Source organism: Rhopalosiphum padi, chromosome 2, assembly GCF_020882245.1.
Source record: "Rhopalosiphum padi isolate XX-2018 chromosome 2, ASM2088224v1, whole genome shotgun sequence".
NCBI lineage: Eukaryota > Metazoa > Arthropoda > Insecta > Hemiptera > Aphididae > Rhopalosiphum > Rhopalosiphum padi.
The window spans coordinates 43,300,917-43,314,560 of NC_083598.1; the positions used below are offsets into that span (position 1 = coordinate 43,300,917).

Consider the following 13,644-nt stretch of genomic DNA (forward strand, 5'->3'; position numbering starts at 1 on the left):
TACAAATATTTTTATCTACCAGATAAAACTTATAGGTAGGCATTATCAATAAATATAATGCCACATTGATTTTAAAATAAAAATTTATATATCGTTACAGTTAATAATTATTAAATTATCGATCAATGATTATTGATGGAAAATTATTATTCTTACATTTTCGTTTTAAAAATTATAATTCTATAAAAAAATCTCATTTGTGATGTTATTGTAACCGACAAAATAATAATAATAAATACGATTAGTATTTTGTAATACTATTGATGACTCTAATTTAAGAATAAGTCTGGTATTTGGAGAAGAAACGTGACTGAAATTGACTATGACCTTTAATCTACTGTGGTCAATAAAAACTGTACATAACTTTCGTTTTAAAGAAAAATCACACGAAAAACGAGAAGGTAATGTCATAGATCGTGCACGAGTAACTTCTACATGCAAATACGATTGGCTATGTCGTGATTTCAATACATAATATTTTTTTTCATTTTCAACTGATACATTTAGCTACTTTGAAAGTGAATTTAAATAAGTATGAAGTATCTAAAAAATAATAATTTAAATATAATTAAGTAGATACTTAGTAAATTAAAATTAATTTGAACTTCAATTTGTATCAATTATGATTTTCTGAACAATTAATAAAAACAATAGAACATTTTTTAGTTTAAAATTCTTTCATTTAAATAGATATTATTAAATTATTAAATTATTTTTTTGATTTTATGTAACTTTAGATACATGTAACATGTATACAATTATCAATTTTGTTCGTAAGTATTGAGTGGCTAAATTAATAATATAATTCAAGCATTAATACCTCATTATTAGTTAGCTTTAAATTATTTTTATTAGAAAGTGAATTAATAAAAATTCAACCAACGAAAATAGTTTTTGTTTTAAAATTCAATTTTCAGTAATTGGGATTGCCCTAACAAACTATAACCAGGAATTACGAATTAAACCGTATCAGCACTATGTTACAATGGACGCAGGCTACACTTTGATGACAAATTAAAATAGAAAATCATGAAATACATTTTTAGTATGACTGACAAAGACCCTCGAAATTTATTCTTTGTCTAGCCTTTAGACTTTTTTGTTTTTTAACACCGTTACCAATTTATGTGTTATTGTTGCCTATCATATTGAAAAATACTTATTCCACATTTGTTTATAAAAATGAATTCTCGCACGTATTGTCCATCACGAGTCTAATATATTTATTATTAAATACAATGCGGCTGCTTAACTTGTTTTTAATTTATGATACACGTTGCCCATTACAAGTTGAAAAGCGGTCAGGACCTACATTTTCACCCACAAATATAGGAAGATCACGTATTGTTTGTGTAATATTGGCTCGTCTCCCAAGCACCGTTAATTTGGCACAAAATGACCCAATGCAAATATGGTTATGTATTATTTTTTTTATCTTAAGCAGTAGTCTCGTGCATTTTAAACTTCTGGAACATTGTTGTTATTATAGCTTTATATTTTTAAACATTACTATCAGCCTCATTTAGCCGGTTTAACATAAAAGAACTATTGCATAATAATAATTATATTGCATTTTATAATTTTGGTTTGTTGTACACTTTATTTTACTTTAATAGTTATGCAAGTATACTTAGTATTTGCATATAGATACCTACATAGAGATAATACAGTTAAATGTATTATATAGAATATGTACATTTATTAATATTTAGGCAAGCAAAATCATATTCTATTAACATACTTTATTTATAAATATTAAATTATGTATAGATTTTATAAAAAAATTCAATATATTATTAAATATAAATTCCAAAAAATGTTTTTGTTTGGTTATTCACATCAGTAAAATTACTGGTTGAGTACAAAATGTATTGATACTCTTAACAATAGTTAATAATTTCATTGTAATTTAAATGGCATTATTTTTTGTATAACATTTTTAAAATGGTTTTCGTTATTTTATTAGTTTTATCTATTTATATTTTGTTAATTTTTTCTTATATATGTTACATAACTCATAAGTAAAACCTGTGGGATTTAATCTAAAAATGTCTCCATCTTCATTGTCATTTGGTGCATTTTCAATAACAATGTAAATTTTATATTCATACATTGTATATATTGATTCCAACATCCTACTTATTTATTCTTTATCTATGTTTAATCTAGTTGTCTTTATTTTAATTTTAATTGCCTATCTAATTATTTCAATTTCATATTCTAAAACTAAATCACGATATCCAGGTTGTAAGCTATATAGTAAGTACTATGGTATATTGGTATCTATTAATAGTAATTTAGATTTATTGCATTATTTAATTAACTAGGTATACGGATAATTTAGTATAGTCTAATCCTTTAAATTGAATTCATCGAAACGTTACATGGGTACACATAAATGTTTTTTGTTTATACTCTATTATAGTATCAATGTATCATATGCCTATAGGTATCTTCAACGTATAAAAGGAAATATCGTAATCTAAGTAATAATAAGTAGACTATATCTGTTACCAGCACAGAATTATTAAATCTTTAAGGACCAATATTTAAACTGTATAAGAGTATGATTGCATGTGTTTCAAATTATGTTAACATAAATAATTATTAATTTTACGTTTGAATAAATTAAAATTTTTTTTAATATGAAGGATTATTAAATATTATTATAATTTATTATTTATTTAATATTTATTACGAAAAAAATATTATATTTGTTAAGAATATATTTCCTATTATATATAAAACAATTATTTAAATTCATCTTGCGTATAATATATATAACATTGGTTACCTATATGCATTTCTACTACACAATAGCATATATTGAGGTTAAGAGACCACGCTTATCCGACATAGGTAAATTCATTATCCATGTACTATTTAAATGGTCAATTATGGTACGAATCTTACGGATTTATAACGCTCAGATGACTCTTCTAAAAAAAAAACATTGTTTGCCTGCCCATATATCTTGAAAATATGCATCATATAAGTATTAATAAAAATACCTATTTTTCTGTTACTCAATTATATTTAATAATAGGAAGGTAGTAGTAATAAAGGTACATCTTCATAATTTACTGAATCGAATTTAAAGAAAAATTCATAAAATAAATAACACCAATTATTAAAAATAATAATGCAAACACAATATCATAAGTCTATTATCCTTACCTAACTGTTCGTAAAAGCAATGACATAGTTAATATACATTAACAATACATATAATTTATTTTGATTTAGCTAATTATTTACCAATAACATATTATAAAATTATTATTACATATGAAAACCGATTAAAATATAAAATACAATATAATTTTAAATATACTATGTAGCCACTATGTTCAGTATAGTATACTAAAATGTATTACATTTTTATTTAACATATTCGCCAATGTACGTTTAATATTTTTTTATCGTTTTATATGTTGTATATATTACCGTACCTAACCTTTTAACTTTTAAGAGTACCTAATTATTACAACATTTTTAATTTATATTGTAACACGTAAAATTGCAAAGGTTAAACACAACAATTTAGTAAATTTTTTTTATTTATATGAGAATTTAAAAAAAAATAAAAGGTAAACATTTTTATCGCGAGGTTCAAACTTTCTCAATTAAAACAGTTATAAACTCTCATTTGTCAAACAATAAAAAGTTAATTATCAATAATCCCTAAATGGCCTTACCCATTATTGTAGCATGTGAATTTGATATTTTCATTTGATAATAAAAAAAAGTCCCTATACCTATAAGGATTGCTGGAATTTAAGGTTAGGAAAAAACAAACGACTATTGAATTTTGAATGATTGCTACCTTGATAATGATTTGGTAAACTCATTGATTACTCATGCCGATTGACAATTATCATGCAACGATGGGTGCCGATTGTAAGATCTAAACGTGCGATGGAATAAAACGAGACGTTGGCGAGAAGGTGTAGTTTACCGTTGTAATAGCGGTATTATGACTATTATAATATGGGAAGACGTAGAAGTATGTCCGAAAAAATTGGGCCACGTATTAGCGTGTACATAACACGCAAAGTACCATAATAGTAACGTGTGTTTAAATTCATCACGGTGACAAAAGGATTTCCGTGTGAGTGTGTGACATAAAATTAATGTTGTGTTTGATCGAGAAAATATGTTATATGTGTCATAAAATATCAATAAGATAATAAGCGCACGCGCCTTTGTCGATGTTCTCATTGTGTCTCATTTTCGATTTCAATATGTCAGTATTGTATGTAGATTCAAATATTATAGCGACTATTTCTAATACACATACTTTTCTACTTAACTGTGATTATTTTAATTTATCGTTCAACGTGGCAAGATTATAGTGACTGTAAGTCAAAAAAACAGGTTCTTTATTTATGTGTGTGTGTATTCCATGTATATTTTATAAAGTTATACCATTGAGTATATGTATTGGTTTGTCCCACGATAGAATAATGCAGTTATAATGGTGTCGGCCCCACAAATCGAAGGGGTCACAGTAATGAATACGTCACCCATTTTGGAAGTTATAATCGGGTCATATTCAATAGCTTTTCACTTCTTACATTGAAAATAAGAAGTAAACACTTAACTAATAATGTATTAATTGTTTCAACATTTCTCATGTGTACACTGTGCATTTATATGATTTTCCGTGATTATCTTCTTTTCAATAGGCAGGTATGAAATAAAATATATTATGATACAAAATATTTAAATTCGGAATTAATGTATTTTGCTTAATTTATATAAAATTACAATAAATCTAGTAGGTGTTATTTAGTGATTCATAAATAAATTAGGTTATTATGTTATTATGTTTTTCGTCTAAGTCTAAATAAAAAAATTGAATTTTAAATTTTTAAACTTTTAATTTTAATTTACTTTAAATAGGAGATACATATATATTATATTATATATATCTTTGTAAGAATAAAATAAATTAAAAAAAAATACAAACAATTTATCATTTATCTATGTACAAGTAGGTTGAAGGTATAACTTTTGTAATGACATTGTACGGACTTATTATTCTTTAAATATCTTTAAACTCAAGAATAATCTTAAAACAATTTTACTTTCAAACTTAGATTATAAGGCGTTTAGTTTTTAGTAAATATGTTAATCAAAAAATATATAATTTACAGGGGCTATAAATAAAACTATCAATATTAAATCTCTAGTCTAAGAACTCAATTAAATGTTTGCTTAAAATAGTTACGCTAAATATATATGTTTAAGGTTTAAAGATTATTTTTACTATATTAGGGAATATTTTTTTAATCGATATTTTGCTATTCTTGTAGATAACATACTACAATTTTTTACGGTACTAAAATCTGTCGAAGTATCAGCGGTATACTATTGTTATAAAATACATTCCATATTTTTTACTCATAAAAATATACTTTTTCACGGAGCATTAAATTTATGAGCATAATTTCCCACTTTGTATGATTCTAACTGACGACAATCATGATACTATTTTTTTTTTGTGATCTTCGCCAACGGTATCTACTAATTTTTTTTAAAAATCACTGTGTTTTTTGTCAACATAGAATGGAGGATATACATATATAATCTCATCATTCACTTATTATAGATTTATATACTTTTTTTATAATATATACATACAGTTAATACATGAATTACACACTATATTAAGTTACATTATAAGAGTTATAAGCGTATCAATTTGTAATAAAATATTCTGTAAATACGAGTATTACTGACATTTATACTATTTCCAAAAAAATAACTGTTTTTAAGAATAATTAAATCTCATTTTAATCGTGCTTACTAAACGTGAGAGAAAGTTCAAAAAACAACAAAAGATTGATACAATGTTTATTAAAAAAACATAATGAAAAAATATTATTTGTAAAAAAACAGTTCTTCTATAGTAATCAATTGTTACTATATGGAAATTTAATAATAAATAATAATAAGAAAAGTAATCATTGAATATAAAATAAGCTCGAAGACTTTCTAGCTGCATAAATAGTTTAAAAATATACAATGTCCATATCTTTCACTAAGCCGAATACCATTTTTAATCGATTAAAAATCAATTAAAAACTCAAAATATATGAAAAATAGTTCTAAATCATAAATAACATAGAGATTCTTTGTTTATATAGTTATTCAACTATATTTCATGCGTCTAAATCTATAATATATATATTTATTCAAATTATGAAAAGAAGATGTAACTTACCGCAAAACGGTATTCCTTCTGGTAGCCATTCACCAGTAGATTCACATACTCTTCTTGCTGGTCCTAGAAGTTCAAATCCTCTTTCGCAAGTATACGTAGCTATTGCACCAATGGTTAACGTATCATTAGAAAACGATACAGTTGAGTGTGCTGGTGCACCAGGAAATTTACATCGAGCTTCAGTTGAAATTGCCCAACATCCTACAAACCCTGTAAAATCAATTTAATATTAAAACAATTCACAAGTAATACGGTTTAAATAGTATGTATGAAAAAATATCCTTATTATATAATGAATTAATTTGCTTTTTAAACATTTAAAAAAAAAATTTTTAAAAATGCATGTGGAGGTACCAAACCCTAAATGTACTCACATAACTTAATTACATACCTATTTGATAAGTAATACGTAAAATATTATTGGTATCACATGTTTACACGGAAATACATCTGTCACAACTTATATGCATAATATTCAATAATAATATACTGTACAGTGGCGGATTCAAAAGGAGCTGAAGGCATCAAACGAGGATTCAGAGGGTGTGGCGGGTGGGCCCGGGCCCACCCAACATTTTCATAAAAAATAATTTTAATTTTGAATATTGGCATCTAAGTAATTATTAAGTTTAAAATTGATTTTTATCAAATATATTATATACTCGTATATAGTAATCGTGCATGGAGAGTAACAAAACAATATTATAATCTACCTTTTACCCGTCTAGGGAAATGTGGGTGAATCCAGTGTATATTGTGTAAGGAATAGGCTCATTGTCTTTGTACTGGGATCGATGAAACAGATTATGAAACTATATTTAACTGTGAATTTTATTCCTAAAATTATTTTAAGTTTTTGTAAAAAAATTAAAAGTTACAATTTATATTTTTATTTCTTATATGTTATAAATTTAAGTTAATTCATATTTTTTTTTATAAATAATTCGTTTTGTTTGTAAAATTAATTAAAATATATGGAATTGAAATGAGTTTTTTATGTCCCCATTACTTTGCCTTATACGTGGGGAAAAGTGGGGTAAACTGTACTTTTTTGTTAAATCCTTTTAAACTTAAAAAAAAAATCAAATTTTCATAATAAAGGTTTAATCAATTACTATAACTTAATGATTGTGTGAACAAAATTTAAATAAAAAAAAGTTGATTTCCTAGTGAATTACAGGCTTTCAGACATTAGCGTCCCCACTTTGCCCCATGTGTCCCTACAAAATTCAGACGAAATTTTAAATGAATTTGCACGTGATAAGGTTAAGAAGATTAAATTTTTCCACGTAACTGTATTTCAATATATTATTACTGTACTATTATTATTACTGGATTATGTATTGAAATATTTATAACTAAATGAAAATTATTCTTAATTAAATCATAATTTTACTGTATTATCTTTTGTGGTTAAATTTACGGGCCCGCCCAAAAAAATATTCCTGGATCCACGCTTGGCTGAAGAGGCCGTCCCCTTTGATAGTTTATTATAATATAACTTATGTATATTATTTTTATTATATATGTATAGTATGTAAAGTTTAAAATCAAATCTTAAATATTGTGTTACAAAATGATATGATATATTATTATGATTTTTTCATTTTCATATGAACAATTTTGCCCCTCCTCCAAAAAAAAAATCCTAGATTCGCCACTTATACTGTATAGCAGGGGCGGCCAAACGGTCGATCACGGAAAATTTCAAAGTCGATTATGTTAGGATTTATTTTTAGGGCACGAAAATTAATCGAGGTTGTAGTGAACAAATTGTCGATAAGTTTTATCTGTATAATTTTCTATGAGAGTCAATCCTCAAAGGTAAAGTATATATTTTTAGTAGATTGTGACGAAAAAAAGTTTGGCCACTTCTACTGTATAGGTACCTATAAGGCTATAACTATATGTCTTATACCGGCTATACCTATTGCTATATACATTAATAATACGACCAAAAACCACATACGAGTATATAGGCTACAAAGGGTATATAGGCTTACTAAAAAAAATAATATTATTATAAATAATATAATAAAGAATCCTAATATATCTCCTTAATTTTATTTAAATTATTTAATAATTTACAATCAATGAACATATTATGATTCTGTTTAATATTTAATTCTACACACATTAACATTAATTAAGAACATTTTTTCCTGAATGATACTATAGTTAGATCAGAAATGTAATGATTTAAAATCTATAAGTTAATAATTAAATCGTTTTATTTTTAAAATATTTTTGTTACGACAAAGTGATTATATCAATTATAGTACTTGTTTGACGTTTGTAGGTACAACATAAATTAAATACTAGGTAATTGTAATACGTAACCACAAAACTCCTTCTTAACGACAAAAAAAAAACTATTTTTGTTATTCTATACAGCACATAAAGCACATTACATAGGTCATAAAAATAAATAGTGATAGAACATATTGTGTTATATGGAGCAAATACGGAGGACTTACGGAAGAAAAACGATCTGGGCTAATCATAAGCGAAACAAACAACCGTGTCAAATGACCGAGTGGCTCTTGGTTATGCTGTAATCATCCTCCAATTTTCAAAATTATCGCACTAACATTTCTATGAACTTCCTAGTGTAGGTAACCTGAATTTAAATCTACAGTGAATGGTGATTATCATAATAATCAATATCTATTTAAGCGTTTCCCCTTATTGTTTCTCGTGTTTCTTTCAAATATTAATAGTTGTCGATTGACAGTTTTAATCTTCAACACGTATAAACTAATGAATTTTTGCAATAAATTATAGGTATAGATAAAAGCTAACTGTTATTATAATAATAATTAATACCTATATTTATTTTTATTTTGTAGCTTTTAATTCCCAATTTTACATACAATTATTGATACATTACAATTATTTTTATAATTTATCTCGATTTTCGATTCTATGAAAACACTCTTTATTTATCACATATTATATCAACATTGCTACGTCCTACGTACAAATATGTATTATTGCAATATTAACTAAAATAACCAGTGTAAGCTATTATTTTTATCTATAAAATATTAAATTAAATTTTACTTAAAATTAAAAAAAAAACAATTTGTTCGTATTTACATTTAAAATAGCATAGAAGTTAGAAAACAAAGTAATTTTTTTCATACTTATGAATTATGGTAAAAATGAATAAGTGATAACATACATTTTTAAAGTTTATTATATAAGATTGATTATAAATACAGTTATAAATTGTATTAACCTAGGTCCTAGAGCATCCCCGACCATAGACAGTTTACAATTTTAGACAACCTACTCATTACTCATTATGAATATACACGTTAAATATTATGAAGGTACCTATGTCTATTATTATAGGGCATAAATAATAATAACAGCAATAAGCACATTATTATACATATACATATACATAATATATATATTGTATGAAATTGTATGCATTATAGATATATGCATAAATATTAATATACAGCATTATTCAGGAAATGTAAATATTAAAATATACATTTTTTAATTAATTAAACATAAAGTAATTAGTTCAGATATAACTATATAAGTAAAGTATTAAAAAAAATTTTAAATTATTAAATAAAGGAATGTGAAAGTATAAACCAATTATTCTCGTTTTTATCGTTCCAAATAAGTAAGTACAATAAGTATAAACAAATAATGTATAATATAGGATGTTCGGTAATTTTGTATTTCTTTTTATTTACATTTTTGTATAGTATTAATATGATAAAATGACATTAGCACTTTCTTCAATTCTAATAGTTTCCCCTTGAAATGATAAGAAAATCCAATATCTTCCACATCCCTTTATAACAATTAGGTATGATGTTTTGAAAAAAATTAATATAAAATTAACTCTTTTATCTTTATATATAAACAGTATACGTACATTATATAAAATAATGAAAACAGTTATCTCAACAAAAAATGGTTGGACGTGTTTGGAAACTATCAGTTTATATGCATATGAAACAAATGCTAAGTTTATTACTTGTTGCAAATTAGCAGTAGTCAGTACCTAATAAATTATGTATATTCATGTACTCATTTATTTTATAAAGTTCGGGCTCAATTCAAGTGAATTGGTATAATACTATTTAGTGAATAATGATGGTGGTGATTTTGTTTGCAGGGGGTATGCTATACATCTATTCCATTTATGATATAAGCTAATTTTAGTACCTTTATTGGTTACTTAGGTACCAAAATGTTAAAAATTAAAAAAAAATATTTTTAAATTTTTTTATCTATAATATTACCATAATAAAATAAAATAGTAATAACTATACTAAAAGTATTAATAATTATAAAATATTAAGAATTGTACAAGTCTACCGTTTACCTATATAGACTAATATAATTTAAAACCACACATTTGTATTTTAAGAAATAATATAAGCAAGTAGGTTATAATCATTGGTAAATACTAAATAATTATAAGCGTATTTAGATATTTTTGCTGGTATTAGAAAGGTACCTAATTTCCACATTATTTTTAAAAGTAAGAGAGAATTGTGTTTAATTTGAATTTTTAAACTAAAGTCCATATGTACCTAATGAATGAAAAGTGACTTCATATTCTATTTTATTTACTTTATAATTTTTATTACTGTAATTTGTAAACCCCTGTTAAAAATTGTAACCTTTTAGTTATAAGTCTTAGTCAATTCGTTGTTATCTGTGTAATTATATAAATGATATAAAATCTGCATACCTATGTTTTTATATTTAAAACTATAACTAAAAAATAACATTTACTTGGTTTATATTATTAAAATATTTTGTAAGAATTTAGTAATTGTTTGGAAATTAAAATGAATACAATTTACATAAGTGACTGACTCCGGCAAGGTAATAAAAATTTCGTTAAGTAAATATAACTTTATTTAATCTGCACGCAAAATGTGTTGAAGAAAATGCTTGAAAGATTGAATATACTTTATAGTGGATAGTGGTATCTCTGATGGATAATGTTAGTTTGTAAATGATCTAAGACGTCTAGTTTATAGTATTTTTATGTATCAAATCTTAACTACTTGAAAAACAGTTCTATAATTGTTATTTAATTTTAGTACCTTCCTTTTCTTTCATTTCTTCACTAGTTGTACCAATATTTACGTTATTGAGTACTGAGCCATGTATTGCAATAACAAAAATAGTGAAATATAAGTAAATAACTGCACATTTTCACACAAATAATATGTTTTAAATTGTATTGATATAAATATTATGTTTTTTATTGGGTTTTTTTTGTGACTTATTGTATAGGAATATAATGTAGCCTGTATAATATAATAATATATAGGTTCCTAATATAAAAATATAAAGGCATTTTTTTTATTAAATTTAAGTATTATGTATAAATTTAGGTAACTAGGTATAAGTTAGAAATAATGGAAAACGTATAAAGTAGTCCGTATATTCTTAGCCAACATTTTTTTTTCGTAGTTCCTGAATGGATGACACTGGTTACTGGATTAAATCTTATTTTTGCAAGTGTTAAAATGATCATGGACATAATATTTTGCAGTAATTAGCAATAAAATATGAATTTTTATCTGAAGTATAGACCCAATAACTAGCTCGGAATATGACGTCTAGACGCAGTGACAGAGCGTGATGGAGGTCGTGATGTCCACTGTCAGCTACACCTAGACGCTACACTGAACTCGTACCTACCATTTTTTTTACAAATTTATAAATATGACAAAATTATGAGGTATAATATGATATGAAAAACGTATATAAAATGTAAAAATCGCAACTGAAGCTATAATTTTTTTTTTATACTTTCTTAGGCGTTAGATATTTCAGTTAAGTTTAATTATATTCTAAGTAAAATTATAAAATACGATTTACAACGATGTTGATAAAATATGAAAAAACCTAAAGTTGAAGTGCATATTATGTTTTCATATTTTGACAAAAAATAAACCATACTTCATGCAGACCTCAGTCTAGAGAACAGCTATTAGATTTTAAATTATATGAGTTACCCCAAACACGGTTAGGTATAACTTTAGTCTATTTTAATAATTATAAATAAATATTTACTCCCCGAGAAAAAAATAACGAGGGAGAGGTCAGTAAGATTTTTTTAAGTTTTGGGAAAAAAAATTGTTATTTTTCGAGATTATTTCCAAATGTTTCGGTAAGACTTGTCCCCATCCATGATCCGTCTTTATTATTTAGTTGAGTCGCGATAACTCGAAGTTGAAGGGAGATAAAAATTCACTTCGAGATATGTGTTATTCGTGACATCTAACTCGAATTTATATAATTATATTAATTTATATTTCCTGGGGAATAAAAAAAAAAAATTAAGTTGTCAAATTTTTCGAGTTATCGCGACTCGAATGTAATATAAAGGTTATACTGAGAAATATCTGAGAAAATTTATTAAAACATCAACAATATTTAATTTAATATCCAGTTAATAATTTTGTGTAATTTATTATTATAATAATTTAATAATATAAATATAATATTAGTTATAGAGCTGCAGTAATTCATGCGTTGCATACAGTGCGGTAATTAAATATTTATTGGCGGAGTTATAAGCCTATTTTATGCGGTCCATTCAAAATATATAATTTAAAAAAAAAAACCAGGTTGGTAGCTATAAAACACAATTTGACCAGGTATAAAATTGTCAGTTGTCAGTAGATTAAATCATAATAAAATATATTATATTTTAAATTACACCGATCCGTCAAGCATACGACTTGATGGTGGAGAAGTAACCCCTTCTTAGAATCCCCGCGGTAGTTTTTTGGCACTGATTGCATTGGTATGTAATATGTAGGTATATACGAATATGTAAATTAAACTAACCTGTAATCGTCAAGATGACGACGAGAAGAAAAGATCGCCGCATCTTGCAGCAAAGAGAAGAAGAGCACCCCTGCAGAATAAATTGCGTAAATTGCACACTTCGGTGTAGTTATGATACTATCGGCAGGGATAAAATCAAAACGATCGATGAAATAAATAATAATAATTATTAATTATTTAATTAATATTACAACGATATAGATACGACGCGTAAAAAACAGACGGCGGACAAGCAACGGAACGCTTCAGCACTAACCGAATCAGCGTGACACTTGCGACTGGAGAAAATTGAAAAATACGAAAGTTACCCGGCGGTTAACCTGACCAAACCGGTCATCGGCGTCATCGTTACCGCCACTATATAGTCATCGAGAGGGCAGAGCGTCAGTAGCAGCAGGTGTGATGCCGCCATCAACCGCTCGGAAAGACGGAAACTCTTCGGCAGCGGCATTTTTTTACGGTGCCGCGCTCTGTCCGCTGCAATCGGCGTTTTTACGGTAGCACGCGACCAGTGCGTCCGACCTTACGGTTGTCAGTACGTTCGGTTGGTCACAATGTATTTGGTCGCG

At 25.9% G+C, this 13,644-nt stretch overlaps 1 protein-coding gene across 1 annotated transcript in view; it reads right to left on the reverse strand.

Annotated features, from left to right (window-relative positions):
- The window catches only part of LOC132920392 (sushi, von Willebrand factor type A, EGF and pentraxin domain-containing protein 1), a 31,731-nt gene extending 18,294 nt beyond the window's left edge, over positions 1–13,437 (reverse strand). Inside the window, exons 1-2 of the mRNA XM_060982752.1 lie at positions 13,076–13,437; positions 6,230–6,439 (exon numbers count right to left, since the gene is read on the reverse strand). Coding sequence (XP_060838735.1) covers positions 6,230–6,439; positions 13,076–13,118 — 253 coding nt within the window. The 5' untranslated portion in view covers positions 13,119–13,437. The remainder of the gene's footprint in view (positions 1–6,229; positions 6,440–13,075) is intronic.
- Positions 13,438–13,644: the final 207 nt, after the last annotated feature.